Source organism: Pongo pygmaeus, chromosome 18 (assembly GCF_028885625.2).
Source record: "Pongo pygmaeus isolate AG05252 chromosome 18, NHGRI_mPonPyg2-v2.0_pri, whole genome shotgun sequence".
In the NCBI taxonomy this organism is placed as follows: Eukaryota; Metazoa; Chordata; class Mammalia; order Primates; family Hominidae; genus Pongo; species Pongo pygmaeus.
Window position 1 is genome coordinate 18116591 of NC_072391.2, and position 21756 is coordinate 18138346.

Sequence of the window (21756 nt, forward strand, 5' to 3'; positions counted from 1 at the left end):
GGTAGGAGTTGGAAAAGGGATGTGACAGAAGAATGCTATTTTTCATTATAAACCTTTGGTAGTAATTGATTTTTAAAACTCATGTGCCTGTTTGAATTTGGTAAAAATTTTATAAATACATGAATAAGGCCAGGTACGGTGGCTCACGTCTGTAATCCCAGAACTTTGAGAGGCCGAGGTGGGTGGATCACCTGAGGTCAGGAGTTCAAGACTAGTGTGGTCAACATGGTGAAACCCCATCTCTACTAAAAATACAAAATTTAGCTGGGCGTGGCGGCGGGCGCCTGTAATCCCAGCTACTCGGGAGGTTAAGGCAGGAGAATCGCTTGAACCTGGGAGGCGGAGGTTGCAGTGAGCCGAGATCGCATCACTGCACTCCAGCCTGGATGACAGAGTGAGACTCCGTCTCAAAAAAAAAAAAAAAAAAAAAAAAAGAGTAAAGTTTGATCTAACTCTTCTGACAGCTTTGTCTCTGAAGGCAGGGTGCCTCTGGACAATTGAGGTAAAGGCATCCCTTCCTCCAGGTAAATGTAACTTCGTGCCAGGGATTGTGGCTTAGCAAGCAGAACCAAGGCTGGATATCAGCTGCAGTCACTGGTGCAGTGCACAACCTGCACCACTGTGCAAGGCTGGCAGTGGTTGGTGAGGCTGTCTACATGACGACGCATGAGGGTTTTAAATGGTCCAAGCCTTGAGAAAGGGAAAGGAATTATGATGGCCCAGACCCTTGACCAGATCTCTATCTCATGTTGAAATTAGAAGTGTGTCTTATTGACTCTGACCTCTCTTTCTCTCCTTCTAGGTGACTTGCTTTTGGAGGGCTTCAACAACTACACCTTCCTCTCCAATGGCTTTGTGCCCATCCCAGCAGCCCAGGATGATGAGATGTTCCAGGAAACCGTGGAGGCCATGGCGATCATGGGTTTCAGCGAGGAGGAACAGCTATGTAAGTCTCACACCTTGAGTCTGGAAGGTAGCCTGCCTGGATACCAATGGAACCTGTTAAGAACTCTTCTCTGGTCAGGACAGATTTCTGCTCTCTGAATTCCCCACCTTCCATTAAAAAAAAAAAAAGGCGGAAAATGAATTTTATTCTAGGTGGTTTGTTTGTATTGTAGAAAAGTGGCTGTATAACTAGGACTCTTTTAGTTGCAAGTAACCTGAGCTGGCTTAAACCAAAGGGAAAGTGACTAACTCACAATATTGATAAGTTCAGGGAGGTTAGGCACGGTGGCTCAGGCCTGTAATCTCGCGCTTTGGGAGGCCAAGGTGGGCAGATCGCTTTAGGTCAGGAGTTCGAGACCAACCTGGTCAATTTGGTGAAACCCTGTCTCTACTAAAAATACAAAAAATTTAGCCAGGGCTGGTGGTGCACACTTGTAGTCCTAGCTACTCAGGAGGCTGAGGTGGGAGGATTGCTTGAACCCAGAAGGCAGAGGTTGCAGTGAGCTAAGATCACACCACTCCACTCCAGCTTGGGAAATGGAGCTAGACTCCATCTCAAAAAAAAAGAAAAAAAAAAAGTTCAGGAATTCAAGCTTCAGGTACAGTGAGATCTAGGTGTTCAAAAGATTTTTCTAGAACCTAATTTCTTGTCTTCTATCTCTCTCGACTACATTGTTTCTCTGTAGGATGCAGTTTGTTGACAGCAACATGTCTGGGTTCCAGCCCTTACATTCTTTGGGTTTATGTCCAAAGAACACAGTAGATTCCTGGCTTAAGTTCCTGAACGGAGTGTCATTGACTCTGATTGGTTAGCTTAGGTTGATATGCACATTCCTGAGCTATGCAGCATAGGCAGGGTTGTGGAAAGCACAGGGTGGTTTCATTATGGTCCCTAAGAATGGATTCTTGGAGCTGAAGGTAGAGATGTTGGCCTCATCAGGAACATGTGGGCAGAGTTTAGGGGAGGGGGAGTGATCGAGGCAGTGGATTTACTCAGGCTCTTCCTGGAGGGGTTGCTCTGGTGATCGATTGATACTGATCAAAATCATCCAACCAATGGCCAAGAAACACACTGGGTCTTGAGAACAGGACAGCTCAGAAAGAAATTCTTGGTCAGGACACTGTGTTTCTGAAATGACACTGTTTTCCTTCTGGGTTAGATGTGCCTCAGTGTTCAAGGTTAATCTCTTTCAGGAACACCAGGCCAGAACTGTGGAAAGTTTCCCTTCCTTCCCACGCCTACGCCTGGTTGGAGCCCCAGAATAGCACTGAGGTTGCTGAAATGCTGCATAAGGAGAGGGGCAGCTCCTCCGAAGATAACTTGGGGTCTAGAAAAATAAGGCTCTATGGGTCGGTTGACAAATGAATGGTGTGTGTGGGTCTTGGCCAGGGTCCCACATCAGAATCTAGTGCTGATAGCCTCCTTGTCTGAATGACATAGGCACTCCAAGAATGATTCATTTTATTTGGGACAGGGGTCAGTTTTGCTTCTAATCTTGCTTTTAAATAACAATAAACAATGGTTAAGTATTTGCTGTGTGCCAGGAATTTACCAAATCCTTTTTTCTTAATGTACTACACTGTTCAGTATAGTTTTATTTAAATAATAAAAAACTGGAACAGGCTGGGCACAGTGGCTCATGCCTGTAATCCCAGCATTTTGAGACACTGAGGCAGGAGGATTGCTTGAGCCCAGGAGTTCGAGACCAGCCTGGACAACATAGCGAGACTCTGTCTCTACAAAAAAAAATAAAGAAAATAGAAAAAAACTGGAACAAACTAAAATAGGTTGATTGATAGAGGGTTTATTAAATCATTGTCTGTCCTTGTGAAAGAAAACAATGAGACCATTTAAATTGTTTTGCTGGGCATGGTGGCTCACGCCTGTAATTCTAGCACTTTGAGAGGCCAAGGCAGGCAGATCACTTGAGCTCGAGTTTGAGACCAACCTGGGCAACATGGCAAGATCCCTTCTCTACAAATAATACAAAAAATTAACTGGGTGTGGTGGTACACACTGTAGTCCCAGCTAGTTGGAAGACTGTGGCGGGAAGATTGCTTGAGCCCAGGAGGTCGAAGCTGCAGTGAGCCGAGATCACGCCACTCTGTCACCTAGGCTAGAGTACAGTGGTGCAGTCTCAGCTTCCTGCAACCTCTGCCTTGCAGGCTCAAGCAGTTCTCCCAGCTCAGTCTCTCAAGTCATTGAGACTGCAGGCATGTGCTACCACGCCTGGCTAATTTTTGATTTTAGGGTTTTTGTTTTGTTTCATTTGAGATGGAGGCTCGCTGTTGTCACCCAGGCTGGAGTGCAGTGGCACGACCTTGGCTCACTGCAACCTCTGCCTCCCGGGTTCAAGCAATTCTCTTGGCTCAGCCTCCTGAGTAGCTGGGATTACAGGTTCCCACCACCATGCCCTGCTATTTTTTTTTGTATTTTTAGTAGAGACTGGGTCTCACCATGTTGGCCAGGCTGGTCTTAAACTCCTGACCTCAGATGATCCACCCGTCTTGGCCTCCCAGAGTGCTGGGATTACAGGTGTGAGCCACCATGCCCAGCCCCCAGTGTTCTCAGTGTACATTGGCACTTGCCAATTTCCACTTTAACCACAGAGACCAGACCCCAGGCCCGGCACCTTTGGCAGGCCCAAGCATCTAGCTAGAATTTGGTAATACTGTTTTCCTTGTATTTATATTTATAATTGCCATCTATTTATGGAAAGTGAAGATGATTTTTCACTTAAGATAGAGAAAGTTTTCTATTAAAACAAATGTAAGGAAGGAGAAGGAAGTAAATTTAAAGAAAATGGTTAAGCAAATAATGGAGCAGATGGTACACAGAGCAAGCATTCAGATGATGGCATGCAAATGACCAACTCTCATGGGAACCAACTTAGTCCCAAATGTACACCAACCCCATTTATAAACCAAGAGCAACTTCTAAACCCTCCATCAAGGAGCCTATGGAGAAGGGGGTGGGTCAGGCACCAGGCTGAAGCTTCATGAGGCTCCAAGTGACCAGGGGAGACCAGGATTTTCCCCACCACATTGGGTTCTTCAGCCTTGAACTCCTGTGCTCAAGATATCCTCATGTGCCACACCATGCCTGGCTTCTTTTTTTTTTTTTTTTTTTTTTTTTTTTTTTTTTGAGAGGGAGTCTCACTCTGTCGCCCAGGCTGGAGTGCAGTGGCGCGATCTCAGCTCACTGCAAGCTCTGCCTCCCAGGTTCATGCCATTCTTCTGCCTCAGCCTCCGAGTAGCTGGGACTACAGGTGCCCACCACCATGCCTGGCTAATTTTGTTTTTGTATTTTTAGTAGAGACAGGGTTTCACCGTGTTAGCCAAGATTGTATCAGTCTCCTGACCTTTGGTCCGCCCATCTCAGCCTCCCAAAGTGCTGGGATTACAGGTGTGAGCCACCGTACCTGGCCCATGCCTAGCTAATTTTTTAATTTTTTATAGAGACAAGGTCTTGCTATGTTGTCCTTGCTGGTCTTGAACACCTAGCCTCAAGCAATCCCCCGCCTCAGCCTCCCAAATCCTTGGGATTACAGCCATGAGCCACCATGCCTGGCCTGGTTATGCTGTTTCTAACATATTTTTAAGATGATAAATCATCTAAATTGTCCATCCTGTGTCCCCTTGGTGGCACACATGTCTGGTGTTGGAAAGTCCTGTTTCTTATTCCTCAGTAAGAAGAGAGGTGTAAGGCCACTGTAAAAAATTAGCACAAACTTGATGTCTTAAAACAACAGGAATTTATTTTCTCCCAGTTCTGGAGCTCAGGGTTCTGAAATCAAGGTGTCAGCAGGAGCCAGGCGTAATGGCTCATGCCTGTAATCCCAGCACTTTGGGAGGCCAAGGCGAGAAGATCATTTGCGGCCAGGAGTTCAAGACCAGCCTGAGCAACATAGCAAGACCACTTCTATACTAAAAATTAAAAAAAAAAATTTTTTTTTTTTTTTAAAGACAAGGTGCTGGCAGGGGTTGTTGCTTCTGGAGGCACTGAGGGAGATCTGTTCCTTGCCTCTGTCCTGGCCTCTGGTGGCTCTGGCAGTTCCTGGATTTTCCTTGGCTTGTCTCACTCCAGTCTCTGCCTCATCCTTCATGTGGCATTCTACTCTGTGGGTCTTCTCTTCTGTCCATCATAGACACTTGACATTAAATATAGGGCCCACCAGGTTAATCCAAGATGATCTCATCTTGAGATCTTTTGCTTGATTCCATCTGCAAAGACCTTTTTTTCCAAAATAGGCCACGTTCAGGCTGGGCGCAGTGGCTCACGCCTGTAATCCCAGCTCTCAAGGAGGCAGAGGCAGGAGGATAGCTTGAGCCCAGGAGTTCGAGACCTGCCTGAGTAATATAGTGAGACCCCGCTCTCCACAAAAAGGAAAAAAAAAATAAGTGTAACCCCCCCAAATTAGGCCACATTCATAGGTTCCAGGTGGATATATTTTAGAAAGACCCACCTTCCACCTAATATAGGTGGCTTCCACTCTTTACCACCTACTAGCCAGGCCCTTGCTCAGCATCTTACAAGACCTAAACTTCACAAAGTAGGTACTACTGTTACCATCTCCGTTTTGCAGATAGGGAAACTGAGGCTCATGGGACTTATTGAGACTCATGTAGAGTCTCTATCCTCTATTCATCCACGATTCATCCATCAATCCATCCTGTATTCATCCATCTATCCTCTACTCATCCTTCCATCACCCATCCATCCATCACCCATCCATCCCTCCATCTACCCACCCATCCATTCATCCATGAACCCATCCTCTATGTATTTATATATTCATTCGTCCATCCACCTTCCATCTGCCATCCGTCCATCTCCCTCCCTCCCCATGTGTATCTGGACCCTGAACTAGGCTTTGGAAATTCAAAGATGATGAGATTTATAAGAAACAAAGCTGGGATTTGAACTCAGGACTCTAACTGCAGAGTGCGTGCTTTGCACCAGTGCACCAGGATGCTGCCAGCTGTCACCACCCTTGCTGTGTTGTGTCTCCTCACTGGTTTACTTCTTTGCTGTGTGCTAACTCTGCCCCAAGGCTCATCTCTTATGGCCTGGGAGCAGTGGCGTTCTTTTGTCATTTCTGAAATTACATTAACTATACCAGAAAGTGCAAATCAGTGGTTCCTGAGCCCACAGGAGAGATCGGCCACTACAACCTTCAAAATTTTAAAATATTGGTTCCTAAAGTTTAAATATGGGTAGGCCGGGCACTGCGGCCTATAATCCCAGCACTATGGGAGGCCAAGGCACACGGATCACTTGAGATCAGGAGTTTGAGACCAGCCTGGCCAACATGGTGAAACTCCGTCTCTACTAAAAATAGAAAAATTAGCCGGGTGTGGTGGCACACGCCTGTAATCCCAGCTACTCTGGAGGCTGAGGCAGGAGAATTCCCCTGAACCCGGGAAGCGCGGAGGTTGCAGTGAGCCGAGATTGCACCAATGCACTCCAACCTGGGTGACAGCAAGACTCCGTCTCACAGAAAAAAACAAAACAAAACAAAACAAAAAAACCGTGGGTAGACTTCACGTAAAAAGTCTGGGTTTTCATTATCTGGAAAAATCAAGTTCTAGCAACACTGGGCTAGATGGAGTAGCTGCTGGTCCCTTCAGATGGGTTTGTGGCCTCCTTGGGTCCCCACAGTCCTCATTAGTTGGCTTTGTTCATTTAGACCAGTGGTTCTCTGCCAGAGGTGAGTTTGCCTCCCAGGGGACATTTAGTAGTGTCTGGTGACATCTGTGGTTGTCACAACTCTGTCGGGGTAAGCACCACTGACATCTAGTGGTTGGAGACCAGGGATGCGACTAAACTTCCCATGATGCCCAGGGCAGCTCCCCACAATAGAGAATTATCTGGCCCAGAATTTCTGCAGTGACAAGATTGAGAAACCCTGAGCTGGCTGGCTCACCTGGGCTGTGCAGGCGTTTCAGCAATCTTTAGTGTAAATTTACACTTTTAAAACTGTGAGTACAACTCTTCATAGTTTACAAAGCCTCTTTCATAGATGTTATGGTTAAAAGGAAGTGTCTTTCCAAGCCCTGTCATCAGCAGCTTCATTCATTTTGGGGAGAAGGCTTTCTGCCATAGTGAGTGGGAGCAAATGGGTGGGCGGTCAGCAGCTGGGTCCTTTTGCTGAGCTGAACCAGGGACCCCGTGGTGTGAGAATAGCTGTTGTGAAGGGCCTTGTAATGTCTGGTTTGGACTGAGGAACCAGAGAAGTCTGGGATCTCTAGGCTTTGTTCCTGGAACATAGTGACTGATTTGAAGCCAGAACTCTGGGTGATTTGTACCTGAGTTAAGCTAAGCCAAGAATTTGTGTTAATCATCATCCATTCTCCATCCATCCATCCATCCATCCATCCATCCGTCCATCTACCATCCATCCGTCATCCATCTATCCTCCTTCCATCCATCCATTTATCCATCTATCTATCATCCATCCATCAATCCTCTATCCATTCCTCCATCCATCGTCCATTCATTATCCATCCATCCATCCTCTGTCCATTCCATCTATCCATCTATCCTCTATCCATCCATCTATCCTTCCATCCATCATCCATCTATCCTCTAACCATGCATTATTCATCCATCAATCCATCCTCTATTCATCCATCTATACTCTACTCATCCATCCTTCACCCATTCATCTACGCACCCATCCATTCCTGCATTCATCCATGAACACATCCTCTATCCATTTATTCATTCATTGATTCATCCATCCATCCACCTTCCACCTACCATCCATCCATCTCTCTCCCTCCCTCCCATGTGTATCAGGATCCTGGACTAGGCTTTGGAAATTCAAAGATGATTAGGGCAGGCCCCCCACTCTCCAGAAACTCATTGTCTTGTGGGGATTTCAGACATAGAAACTATTTTAACAGTAACATGGCCTGAGTATGGAGTCAGAAAGGTTCCAAGTATTCTGGGAACACAGCATTTTTGTTTGGAGACACCTGAACAACAAGTGGAAACAAATGTATATCTTCTTCATCCCAACATGGGCATCTGGTACACCCAGCAGAGTATGTAAGAAGCACAGGGTTTTTATTTCAAAAATCCTTTTATTGACATATGATTTACATGTAGAAAATTGTGTATGTCATAGTGTGCAGTGCAAAGAATTATTATAAACTGAACACGTCTGTGTAATTAGAATCCATTTTAAATAAGAGAATGCCACCAGCCCCACAGAAGCTCCCACATGCACCTTCTAGGAGCTTCCCTCAATTAAGGATAATCATTATCCTGATTTCTAACAGCATCGATTAGTTTTGCCTTTTCTTGGATGGACTGTCTATATATGGACTTAGACAGTATGTTCTTGTTTCCATCTGTCCTCTTTTGTTCAGTATTTGTGTCTGGAAGATATGTCAGGGTGTTTTTTTGTTTTAGAGGCAGGATCTCCCTACATTGCCCGGGCTGTATCAAGCTCCTGGCTTCAAGCAGTTCTTCCACCTCAGCCTCCTAAAGTGCTGGGGTCGCAGGCATGAGTCACCATGCTGGCCCCAATACATCAGTTTTGATTTTTGGTAGTTGTAGCTCATTCATTCTCACTGTTCTGTGGCAGGGGTTGCTAACACATTTTTCTGTAAAGGGTCAGATAGTAAATTCTTTAGCCTTTGTAGGCCAGACGATCTTTGTTGCAACTCATGAACTCTGCCAGTGTAGCATGCAAATAGTTATAGACAATCTGTAAATGAATAAGTATAGCTGTGTTCCACTAAAACTTTATGCATAATAGCAAGCAGTGGGCCAGATGTGGTCCATGGGCTCTAATTTGCCAGTCCCTGCTGCGTGGTATTCCATTGTAACACAAGGTTTTAAGCAACCATATGAAAATATTGAGCTCAGAATTTAGTTTCTTCAGAGGAAAGATGTAGGCTGACTCTGGGTCCCCAGTGGCTTTAGGCTCCAAAACTCCAGGGTACCTTGGCATTGACCTCTGTGTCTGCTCTGCTCTTCTCTCCCCACCTCAGCCATATTGAAGGTGGTATCATCGGTCCTGCAGCTTGGAAATATCGTCTTCAAGAAGGAAAGAAACACAGACCAGGCGTCCATGCCAGATAACACAGGTACTTGCCACCTTTTCCCAATGACCAATGACTTTGGGGTTGGGGGGGTGGGGAAGGTGGCATTTAACCATTGGTTATTTTTCAAGGTGAAGGTATCTGGGGTTTTAACAACAGATGGACTAGGTTCTTATCACTCACTTTTCTTTTTTCAAACTTTTCAGTGCTCAAGACCCTATGTGGAAAGTTATTGAATCAGAGTGCAGGGATTAAAAAAAAACCTAATAGTTTTATTTATTTCTTCTTTTTTAAAAATACAAAATTTTACAAGTTTTAATAGAAATGAGGTCTCGCTGTGTTGCCCAAGCTGATCTTGAACTCCTGAGCTCAAGTGATCCTCCCACCTTGGCCTCCCAAAATGCTGGGATTACAGGCAAGAGTCATCACATCCCACCCCAATAGTGACCAGACAAGATCCTGAGGGACCCTCTCTTCTAAAATACTCCACTTAATTGTTTTGTTAAAGAAATATTTCTCAAGCCCCTACAATATGCCACTGGGATACAGCAGGAAATGACACAAGAATAGCTCTTCTTACAGTATCTGTGGTCGTTTTGGGGAGACAGACCTCCATTGCCCTGAGAATTAGGGGTGCCAGATAAAATACAGGATGTCCAGATAAATTTCAATTTTAGGTAAACAACAAACCTTTTTTTAAATTTTAAGTATGTCCCTTGTAACATTTGGACCATGATTATACCAAAAGAGTATTCTTGTTTATCTGAAATTCAGGTTTAACTGAGCATCCTGTAATTTTCCCCCTAAATCTGATAAACCTACCCACAAATAAACAGTATTTTGTGTTTTGAGAAGCTGGCCTGGCTACCACTATGCTTATTGGTGGCTGAGCTGAGGGCAAAACTTAGGTTTCTTATTTCCCAGCCCAGGCTGTATATTGTGTTGCTTTTTCCCGCTCCCTAGAGCCCACCTTGATCAAACCTGTTGCAACCGCTTACTGGGTTTACCTTGCCCACTACCTAGTCAGAGCCAATTAATCAAGACAGGGGAATTGCGATAGAGAAAGAGTAATTCACGCAGAGCTGGCTGCATGGGAGAACAGAGTTTTATTATTACTCAAATCAGTCTCCTTGAGCATTCGGGAATCAGAGGTTTTAAGCATAATGTGGTTAGGGGGAGGCCAGTGAGTTGGGGATGCTGATTGGTTGGGTCGGAGATGAAATCACAGGGAGTCGAAGCTGTCCTCTTGCCCTGAGTCAGTTCCTGGATAGAAGCCGTAAGATCAGATGAGCCAGTTTCTCAATCTGGGTGGTGTCAGCTGATCCACCTGGTGCCAGGGTCCACAAAAATATCTCAAGCACTGATCTTAGGTTTTACAATAGTGATGTTATCCCCAGGAGCGATTTAGGGAGGGTCAGACTCTTGTAGCCTCCAGTTACAGAACTCCTAAACCATAATTTTTAATCTTTGGGCTAATTTGTTATTCCTACAAAGGCAGTCTAGTCCCCAGGCAAGAAGGGGGTTTGTTTTGGAAAAGGGTTCTTGTGTTTTAAACTATAAACTAAGAGGCTGGGCATGGTGGCTCATGCCTGTAATCCTAGCATTTTGGGAGGCCGAGGCGGGTGGATCACTTGAAGTCAGGAGTTCAAGACCAGCCTCGCCAACATGGTGAAACCCCATCTGTACTAAAAATACAAAAATTAGCTGGGCGTGGTGGCAGGCGCCTGTAATCCCAGCTACTCAGGAGGCTGAGGCAGGAGAATTGCTTGAACCCAGGAGGCAGAGATTGCAGTGAGCCAAGATTGTGCCACTGTGCTCCAGCCTGGGTGATAGAATGAGACCCTGTCTCAAAAAAAAAAAAAAAAAAAAAAAAATCTATAAACTAAGTTCATCCCAAAGGTAATTCGACTTACACCCAGGAATCGTTCAGTGGAGCTTGGAAGTTAGAAGCAAGATGGAGTCGGTTAGGTCAGATGTTGTTCAGTGTCTCAGTTATAATTTTGCAGTGGCAGTTTCATTCTCAGGTGTTTGTTATATATTAGAGTCCCTAAATCTGGCAAATTAATGGAATCCAGATGCCAAGGAAAGACCTCAGGGAAAGAGAAATGAAAAAGCGTTCTTGCCAAGAGATAGGGGAAAAAAATCCTAAAATAACTCTATTTACTATGTCTTGCACATGCAAAGCAGCATGTAATGCTATTTTCATGTTAGGGGATCAGCTCATGGTCACACCACTGCACTTCAGCCTGGGCGACAGGAAGACTGCAGCTCAAAAAAAAAAAAAAAAGAGCGTTTAGGTTGATTCTAGTATTTTGCTATTGCAAACAATGCTGCAACACATATCCTAGAAGGGTGAAACAAATGTTTATTGAATAGTAAGTATTCAATAAATGTTACTATTAGTAACTATTTAATACTTACTAAGTAACTATTAAATAAATCTCAGGGGCCAGTGGCTCACGCCTGTAATCCCAGCATTTGGGGAGGCCGAGGCGGGCAGATTGCCTGAGTTCAGGACTTCGAGACCAGCCTGGGCAACATGCTGAAATTCCATCTCTACTAAAATACAAAAGAAATTAGCTGGGTGTGGTGGCAGGCACCTGTAATCCCAGCTACTCAGGAGGCTGAGGCAGGAGAATTGCTTGAACCCGGGCGGCGGAGGTTGCAGTGAGCTGAGATTGTGCCTCTGCACTCCAGCCTGGGCGACAGAGCGAGACTCCATCTCCAAAAATAAAAATAAAATAAAAATAAATCTAATTATCTATCTATCTATCTATCTATCATCTCAGGGACTTTACATACTTTACCTTATTTAGTCCTGGGTACCAACAAGGTACTGAAGAGCTGACCCTTTTTAAAGCTGAGAAAAGCAAGATTCTGGGAGGGTAAAGAGCTTTTCCAAAGTCACATGACTTGGAAGTGTGAAGGGACAGGGACTTGAGACTAGAACTACCTGACCCTAAACCCCCAACTGGGGCCTACTTCAGCCCACCCCAATCATTGGCTCTCAGCAAAATACTGGGGAGTGTGACCACTAATGACAGCAGCCTTTAGGACATTTCAAGCTATATTCACGGTCAGCGGGTCCCATTTCCCCAAGAGAACCCGGTGTATTCACACATCACAAATGTCCCATGTGATGTGCCTTTCTGCCAAGCTGTTTCTTTCGTGATGCACTCGAGATGTTTCTTTTCTCCATCCAGCTGCTCAGAAAGTTTGTCACCTCATGGGAATTAATGTGACAGATTTCACCAGATCCATCCTCACTCCTCGTATCAAGGTTGGGCGAGATGTGGTACAGAAAGCCCAGACAAAAGAACAGGTAATGATGTACCTGCCGTTTACTTATCACTTACCCATCCATGCACCCACCCATCTGTCCATTCATCCATCTATCCACCTGTTTACTCATTCATGTATTCATCAATCCATTCACCCACGGTCTGCCTCTGCATCTGTCCATCCATCCATCCTTTCTATCCACCCATTCATCTGTCTGTTCATCTACCCATTCATCCATCTATCCACCTGTTCACTCATTCATGTATTCATCAATCCATTCACCCACGGTCTGCCTCTGCATCTGTCCATCCATCCATCTTTCTGTCCACTCATTCATCTGTCTGTTCATCCATCCATCCATTCATCTGCCCATCTATCTGTTCACCCATCATCTGTCCACTATCTGTTCACCCATCATCTGTCCATCCCTCACTCATCCATCTGTCCATCCATGACCCAGCCATCTGTCCATCCATCCATCTTCCTATCCACTCATTCATCTATCTGTTCATCCATCCATCCATCCATTCATCTGCTCATCTATCTGTTCACCCATCATCTGTCCATCCCTCACTCATCCATCTGTCCATCCATGACCCAGCCATCTGTCCATCCATCCATCACCCATCCAGCTGTCATTCCATTCATTCATTCATTCATTCATCTGTCCATCCATCCACCCATCTATCTCTTTATCCCTCATTTATTCAATACTAGAATATTCAAAGTCCCATGTCAGGTTTTGTTTGTTTGTTTTCTGTTTTTGAGCCAGAGTCTTGCTCCGTCGCCCAGGGTGGGGTGCAGTGGTGTCATGGCAGCTCACTGTAGCCTCTGCCTCCCAGATTCAAACGATTCTCCTGCCTCAGTCTCCCAAGCAGGCATGCACCTGCATGGGTCTACAGGCATGCACCACAACGCCTGGCTAATTTTTGTATTTTTAGTAGAGACGGGTTTTTGCCATGTTGGTCAGGCTGGTCTTGAACTTCTGACCTCAAGTGACCCACCTACCTCGGCCTCCCAAAGTGCTGGGATTACAGTGTGAGCCTGACCACGCCTGGCCAAGAATAAAAATCTTCACCACCAGCCTGGCTTATGTGAAAATGGAACCCATTGAGAATAACCGGGTTCCCCTGGTTCCCTTCTGCAGGCTGACTTTGCTGTAGAGGCTTTGGCCAAGGCAACATATGAGCGCCTTTTCCGCTGGATACTCACCCGTGTGAACAAAGCCCTGGACAAGACCCATCGGCAAGGGGCTTCCTTCCTGGGGATCCTGGATATAGCTGGATTTGAGATCTTTGAGGTACAGCTCAGTGGGATTGTAAGAGCCATGGTCTTGGTTCTCTGAGATGGGCTTTTTCTTGGAGGAATCATGATTTTGGAGAAAGGCATATAGATGGCTACTGTAGGGTAGGAGGCTGTCTAGTTAGGGGTGAATCCTTGAGGGTATAAGAGACAGAAATCCAACAGGAAATGCATTGGTTTCTGGAACTGAGAAGGCCAGACATGTAGCTGGATCCTGTAGGCAGGATCTGATCTCCTACCATCGTTCCCTCTCTCTGTGCCTTCCTCCATATTGGCTCCATTCTCAAGCAGGCTCTCCCCTCATGGTGGCAAGATGGCTGCCACAGCTCCAGCTCCAGCCAGACTGCCCCTCAGTAATCCTGGCAAAAAAAAAAAAAAAAAAAGCACATATCTCTTTTCTAACAGTTCCAACCAAAATCTTGGAATTAAGTCTCACTGACTCTTACTCAGCTGAATTGGGCTACATGGTCACCTCCAAGCCAAGAACTGTTTGCAGGAGCTTGCAATACCTCATGTAGTAGAAACATGGATATTGGATCCATGCCCATGGGTTTGAGGAAAGTTATCGGAGAAAGGGAAGGGTTTTTTTTGTCTTGTTTTGTTTTTTGAGATGGAGTCTTTCTCTGTCGCCCAGACTGGAATGCAGTGTCACAATTTCGTCTCACTGCAGCCTCTGCCTCCTGGGTTCAAGCAATTCTCTTGTCTCAGCCTCCTGAATAGCTGGGACTACAGGAGTGCACCACTATGCCCAGCTAATTTTTTCTTTTTCTTTATACAGAGTCTCACTCTGTCGCCCAGGCCGGAGTGTAGTAGTGTAATCTTGGCTCACTGCAACCTCCGCCTCCCAGGTTCAAGTGATTCTCCTGCCTCAGCCTCTTGAGTAGCTGGGATTAGTGCCACCATGCCTGGCTACTTTTTTTTTTTTTTTTTTTAGTAGAGACAGAGTTTCACCCTGTTGGCCAGGCTAGTCTCGAACTCCTGACCTCAAGTGATCCACCAGCCTCAGCCTCCCAAAGTGCTGGAGTTACAGGCATGAGCCACCGTGCCTGGCCAATTTTTGTATTTTTAGTAGAGAGAGGTTTCGCTATGTTTGCCAGGCTGGTCGCAAACTCCTGACCTCAAGCGATCCTCCTGCCTTGGCCTCCCTAAGTGCTGGGATTACAATCATGAGCACCACACCCAGCCGGGAGGTTTTAAGATTGATAGATATCCTGAAAGAGGTGTACTACCGAGTTACTTTCTCTCTGCGCCTCTGTTTTCACATCTGTAAAATGTTTCCACATTTGTACATGCAGTAGCATGCCTTACGAGGTTTGTCCATCCATAGATGGTTGTGCAGATGGAGGAGATAAGCATCTTTAGGGTGTGTGAGGGCCATGTGATGTCAACTTCGCCAGCCCTGGTGGACTCTAGGCAGCATGTTTTGAGGCCTCAGCCCCGTCTGGGTGCTGGGATGGCAGAACAGGATGTGGGCGAGCCATGGGGGCGCTGTCAGGTGGAGCTTCTGTGAGGCTCTTTGTCTTCTGACTTAATACCAAGATGCTTACGCTCCGCCCCCATGCCATGTGCTCAGGTGAACTCTTTCGAGCAGCTGTGCATCAACTACACCAACGAGAAGCTGCAGCAGCTCTTCAACCACACCATGTTCATCCTGGAGCAGGAGGAGTACCAGCGCGAGGGCATCGAGTGGAACTTCATCGACTTTGGTCTGGACCTACAGCCCTGCATCGAGCTCATCGAGCGGCCGGTGAGGGGCACGTGGGTGTGCGGGGCTCCGTCACACCTTGCACACGTGTGTGGCCTCTGTGGAGGTGACGTGGACCCCACACTCTCCCCATGCACACAGCATTCCCCCACCCAATCCATCACCCAGTCCTGAAAGGCTGTAAGCTGAATTCTTGTGAACTGTTATAATTTCCATTAACCCACATTTTCATATCAAAGGTATTTTCTTTAATTTCTGCCTTCCTTCCATCCTCTTTTTCCTTCCTTTTTTTTCTTCCCTACCTCTTTCCCTTCCCTTTCCTTCTCTGTCGTTGCTTTTTTTTTTTTTAATGACATGGTCTGACTCTGTTGCCCAGGCTGGATGGAGTGCAGTGGCACAATCTTGCCTCACTGCAACCTCTACCTCCCTGCCTCAAGTGATCCTCCTGCCTCAGCCTCCCAAGTGGCTGAGATTACAGGCATGCACCACCACGCCCAGCTAACTTTTGTATTTTCAGTAGAGACAGGGTTTCTGCTAATTAGCCGGGCCTGGTGGTGCACGCCTTGGTCCCAGCTATTTGGGAGGCTGAGGTGGGAGGATTGCTTGAGCCCTGGAGGCAGAGGTTGCTGTGAGCCAAGATTGCACCACTGCATTCCAGCCTGGATAACAGAGTGAGACCCTGTCTCCAAAAAAAACTTCTCTAACAGGAACCCTAGGTGAATTCAAGTCAAGCAACAAATTCATTTGCAAGAATTATGAACACGGCCGGGCGCGGTGGCTCACGCCTGTAATCCCAGCACTTTGGGAGGCCGAGGCAGGTGGATCAAGAGGTCAGGAGATCGAGACTATTCTGGCTAACACGGTGAAACCCCGCCTCTACTAAAAATACAAAAAATTAGCCGGGTGCCATGGCAGGCGCCTGTAGTCCCAGCTACTCGGGAGGCTGAGGCAGGAGAATGGCATGAACCCAGGAAGCGGAGCTTGCAGTGAGTCGAGATCGTGCCACTGCACTCTGTCTGCCTGGGCGACAGAGCAAAACTCTGTCTAAAAAAAAAAAAAAAAAAAAAAAAAAAAAAAGAGAGAGAATTATGAACTCTTCATGATGTTGCGTGTTGCCCACTAGGGGGCGGCAGCAAACATTATGTTCTGCCTTCCATCCCTGTTACTGGTCCATTGGGCACAGGGTAATTTGAGGGTAGATTTGGAAGCATGGGGGTCATAAACTCATCTTTATATGTGGGCAAATACAGTATCAGATCTCGGCGGATGCCCATGCGTTGTGTATAGTTGGCCAGCTCTTCGTGGAATGCCCGAGGTTGGGTGTTCTCTCTGATTCAAGCCCTACTTGTCTCCCACAGAACAACCCTCCAGGTGTGCTGGCCCTGCTGGACGAGGAGTGCTGGTTCCCCAAAGCCACGGACAAGTCTTTCGTGGAGAAGCTGTGCACGGAGCAGGGCAGCCACCCTAAGTTCCAGAAGCCAAAGCAGCTCAAGGACAAGACTGAGTTCTCTATCATCCATTATGCCGGGAAGGTACCAGCCTCAGGGCCCAGGGGACTCTATCTCAGGGGAGCCCTAGTGGCTGCTCAGCGCAGAGGTAGTCTGAGAGTGGCAGAACCTTGGGCTGCCTGGAAACTGCAAAGCCATCTGCTACTAAGCAAATCCCAACCAAGTCCTATTCATAATTTGTCTACACATCTGTAAGGCATCAGCTGTAGCCACTCTCATGTTTTCCAACCGTGATGTCCAGACAGTTATTTCTTTCTGTTTTTATTGGAGACAGGGTCTCATTTTGTCGCCCAGGCTGGAATGCAGTGGTGTGATCATAGCTCACTACAGCCTCAACCTCCTGGGCTCACACGATCCTCCTGCCTCAGCCTCCCAAGTAGCTGGGACTACAGGTGTACACCAGCATGCCCAGCTAATTTTTTTTTTCCTTTTTGAGATGGAATTTTGCTCTTGTCATCCAGGCTGGAGTGCAATGGCTTCATCTCTGCTAACTGCAACCTCTGCCTCCAGGTTCAAGAGATTCTCCTGCCTCAGCCTCCCAAATAGCTGGGATTACAGGCACCTGCCACCACACCCAGCTAATTTTTGTATTTTTAGTAGAGAAGGGTTTTGCCATGTTGGCCAGGCTGGTCTCAAACTCCTGACCTCAGGTGATCCACCCGCCTCAGCTTCCCAAAGTGCTAGGATTACAGGCACGAGCCACCGTGCCTGGACGCTCAGCTAAATTTTTAAATTATGTGTAGATATGAGGTCTTGCTATGTTGCCCAGGCTGGTCTTGTATTCCTGGGCTCAAGCGATCTCCCTGCCTCTGCTTCTTGAAGTGCTGGGATTATGAGCACGAGCCACTGCACCTGGCCTCAGCCTGCTTTTCTTGTATAGACCCTAAATCCTTCCTACTACAAGTTATACCCAACAGGCGGGACCAACTGGAATGGGGTGACTAATACATCCACACCTGGCTTCAACAAAAATCTCCCATGTCACAGCCTTGAGTCTGCTATTGCCAGCCTGCTCTGGCCAGGGAAATCTATGATAGTTGTATTCTTCATCATCATCATCATCATCATCACCATCAACATGCCTTGGCTGTTATTGTATAGGCACTTGCCCTGTGGCTCTCAAGAGTCTTGGATAATGTACAAAGGACATAGCTTAGTCTGGCTTGCAGAATTGTAGTATTCTATTGACTCCTCAGTACCTACACTGCATCATGGGAAGAAACAATGCTCTCTACCAGGGGCTGGCAATAGAGTCCAATCTGGCCCACAGCTTGTTATTGTAAATAAAGTTTTATTGGAACACAGCCATGCCCATTTGTATACATAATGTCTATGGCTGGCTGCTTTTGTACTACAGTGCCAGAGTTGAGTAGCTGCGACAAAGACTGTATGACTTGGCTGGGTGTGGTGGCTCATACCTGTAATCCCAGCACCAAGGCAGGTGGATTACTTGAGGTCAGCAGTTTGAGACCAGCCTGGCCAACGTGGCGAAACCCTGTCTCTGCTAAAAATACAAAAAAAAAAAAAAAAAAAAAAAAAAATTAGCCAGGCGTGGTGGCACACACCTGTAATCTCAGCTACCCAGGAGGCTGAGGCAAGAGAACTGCTTGACCCAGGAAGTTGGAGGTTACAGTGAGCTGAGATCACACCACTGCACTCCAGACTGGGCAATGGAGAATGACTGTCTCAAAAACCCCCAAAAAAAAAAACCAAAAAAAAAAAAACCAAATACAAAACAGTGTATGACTTGCCAAGCCAAAAATACCTACTATCTGGGCCTTCAGCAAAAGTTTCCCAACTCCTTGCCTATATTCAAGGGGGTATATGTTCCTTTAAGCATATAGAGACACCACTTTTCTTTTCCCTACTTCATCAGTGGATTTTTTTTTAAAAATTATTTTCAGTCTTCTCTCAGGTCAAGCCTAGCTGTTATGCTGATAACCCACACCCCATGATAACCCAGCAAAGCAGTACTATCAGTTCCTTTCATTTAATATTCACCATAATAAAAATTAGGGCTGTGTGCATGGTCAGTGTTGGAGTCAGGAATGTAAAAAGCCTAGATGTCCTTTTTCTGTATATCCATGTATCAGGATCTCTGAGTTACAAATTATGCTCATTAGAGAGTGGAAAAGGTGATGCCATGCTTAATTTATTTATTTATTTATTTATTTTGAGACAGAGTCTCACTCTGTCACCCAGGCTGGAGTTCAGTGGCGCAGTCTCAGCTCACTGCAAACTCCGTCTCCCAGGCTGAAGCGATTCTCCTGCCTCAGCCTCCCGAGTAGCTGGTATTACAGGCGTGCACCACCATGCCTGGCTAATTTTTTTTTTTTTTGTATTTTTAGTAGAGATGGGATTTCATCATGTTGGTCAGGTTGGTCTCGAATGCCTGACCTCAAATGATCCACCCACCTTGGCCTTCCAAAGTCCTGGGATTACCGGCGTGAGCCACCACGCTTGGCCGCCATGCTTAATTTCTAAACCAGGATGATTGGGAAGATGATGAGGGGGTAATTTTGCATGTCGGTGGGAGGGCATCTGCCATCATGAAGTCTCTTAATCGTGTATAACTCACAGGCACTGTGCTGGCTTAGGAGGAGGGAGGCTACTACAACAGTGTTAGCAGGAGAATATGGAATGGAAACTAGGCTTTGCCTGCAATGGCTATCATTGGCTGATGTCCTACTACGTGGGCACAGGTCCCTGGGCTGTTGGTCTCTTCATTATTGTTTGTGGAGTCCCATCATGGTGGTTATAAACGTCATTTCCTCTCTGACCTCAGAAGATCTGGAAGGACAATGGGAGGGCTGGGGTCCTGGCCTTGGTTTCTAAGTTTCTAGTTTCCCAGGGCTTCTGACCAGCAGGGTGTCCCTGGCAGGTGGACTACAATGCGAGTGCCTGGCTGACCAAGAACATGGACCCACTGAATGACAACGTGACTTCCCTGCTCAATGCCTCCTCTGACAAGTTTGTGGCCGACCTGTGGAAGGACGGTAAGGCCTTCTCTGCTTGGGTCCATGTTCTGCCTTGAGCTGGAGAATTGAACACCCAAGTCCCCCGACTCCCACACCTGCCCCAGGAAGGGGGGAGGCCTTTGCATGGGAGCAGGGCAGGAAGAGCATTGGCATGTGCTGGTGATGTCTTGTTGAAACAATCTCTTCCTGAATGGGGTTCCCTGTGCCCCTCAGTCCTACATGTCCCGAGGGGATTGAGGTCCTGAGGTCGGGGCTCAGGCAACGGATGCAAGAAAAAGCACGCCAGGCACGGGGAGTTAGACTGCCCTGTCCAGAGTCAGAAGGACTTCGCTGCATCTTGTCTCTGCCACCTCCTAGCTCCGTGGTCTTGGATGAGTCACCCAATGTCGTTAAGCTTCATTGTCCTCATTAGTAAAACAAGGAAACACAATAATAGTTGCCGTCTCTACTAGGGGTATTGCGAGGGTTAAATTAGACCAGTGGTGCTCAAACTCAAGCAGGCATCACGACCCCCCGCAGGGATTTATTTATTTATTTAGGGACACAGTCTTGGTCTGTCACCCAGGCTGGAGTGCAGTGGTGTGATCTTGGCTCACTGCAGCCTCCACCTCCTGGGTTCCAGTGATTTTCCTGCCTCAGCCTCCCAAGTAGCTGGGATTACAGGCACACACCACCATGCCTGGCTACTTTTTGTATTTTTAGTAGAGACAGGGTTCCCCCATGTTGGCCAGGCTGGTCTCAAACTCCTGACCTCAGGTGATCTGCCCGCCTCAGCCTCCCAAAGTGCTGGGATTACAGGTGTGAGCCACCACACCTGGCCCTCTTTGAAGGGCTTTTTAAAACCCCGATGGCTGGGCCTACCCTAAGATCCGATTCTGCAGGTCTGGGGCCAGGGATGGGGTGGGCCTGAAAACGTTCATCCCAGGTGATGCTGCTGGTCTAGGGACCACACTCCGGCTCCCTTTGAGAACCAGTGAATAGATGATCCCTGTGAAGAGCTGCTGGAGTGATGATGAGGGGAGGGGGTTTACTGTTTGTCCCTGGCCATCAGTGTCCACAGCAGGTTTTATTCTTGGCACAGGGCCCATGGGCCTGGGGCTTACAGGACTGGTCTCCCCTTGTTTTAAGCATGCTAAAAAAGGCTCCAGGAGGGGCCAGCTGTGCCCTAACCTTATGCCAGGCTCTGGGCCTAGGAAACAGCATCGCACCCTGGGTCTGTGTCACCCCAGGACACATGATGAAGCCTGTGGTCCCTGCTCTGCGGGACCCACAGTCTTATGGGAGAGATGAGACTCTCAAAGACAAGCAGAGAGACAAGCATGAGGCTGCGCGCAGTGGCTCACACCTGTAATCCCAGCGCTTTGGGAGGCTGAGGCGGGAGGATCACTTGAGGTGAAGAGTTCGAGACCAGTCTGGCCAACGTGGTGAAACCCCGTCTCTACTAAAAATGCAAAAACTAACTGGGCATGATGGTGGGCACCAGTAATCCCAGCTACTTGGGAGGCTGAGGCAGGAGAATTGCTTGAACCTGGGAGGCGCAGGTTGCCGTGAGCTGAGATTGCGCCATTGGACTCCAGCCTGGGCAAAAGAGCAAGACTCTGTCTTGAAAAAATAAAACTAAAAATCAAAAAATAAAAATAAAAATAAAAGCCCTGGCACGGTGGCTCACGCCTGTAATCCCAGCACTTTGGGAGGCCGAGGCGGGCGGATCATGAGGTCAGGAGATCAAGACCATCCTGGCTAACACAGTGAAACCCCGTCTCTACTAAAAATACAAAAAATTAGCCGGGCGTGGTGGCGGGAGCCTGTAGTCCCAGCTACTCGGGAGGCTGAGGCAGGAGAATGGCTTGAACCCAGGAGGCGGAGCTTGCAGTGAGCCAAGATTGCGCCACTGCACTCCAGCCTGGGGGACAGAGCAAGACTCTGTCTCAAAAAATTAATTAATTAATTAATTAATTAAAAATAAAAACAAAAAAAAATT

At 47.0% G+C, this 21756-nt stretch overlaps 1 protein-coding gene across 4 annotated transcripts in view; it reads left to right on the plus strand.

Annotated features, from left to right (window-relative positions):
• Positions 1-21756, plus strand: part of MYH11 (myosin heavy chain 11) — a 153978-nt gene that overhangs the window by 82516 nt on the left and 49706 nt on the right. For all 4 annotated transcript variants that reach the window (XM_054454934.2, XM_054454935.2, XM_063654349.1 and 1 more), the window contains 7 exons: positions 803-946; positions 8950-9045; positions 12204-12322; positions 13430-13582; positions 15158-15331; positions 16648-16821; positions 19679-19793. In XM_054454934.2, the coding sequence (XP_054310909.2) occupies positions 803-946; positions 8950-9045; positions 12204-12322; positions 13430-13582; positions 15158-15331; positions 16648-16821; positions 19679-19793 (975 nt within the window). The remainder of the gene's footprint in view (positions 1-802; positions 947-8949; positions 9046-12203; positions 12323-13429; positions 13583-15157; positions 15332-16647; positions 16822-19678; positions 19794-21756) is intronic.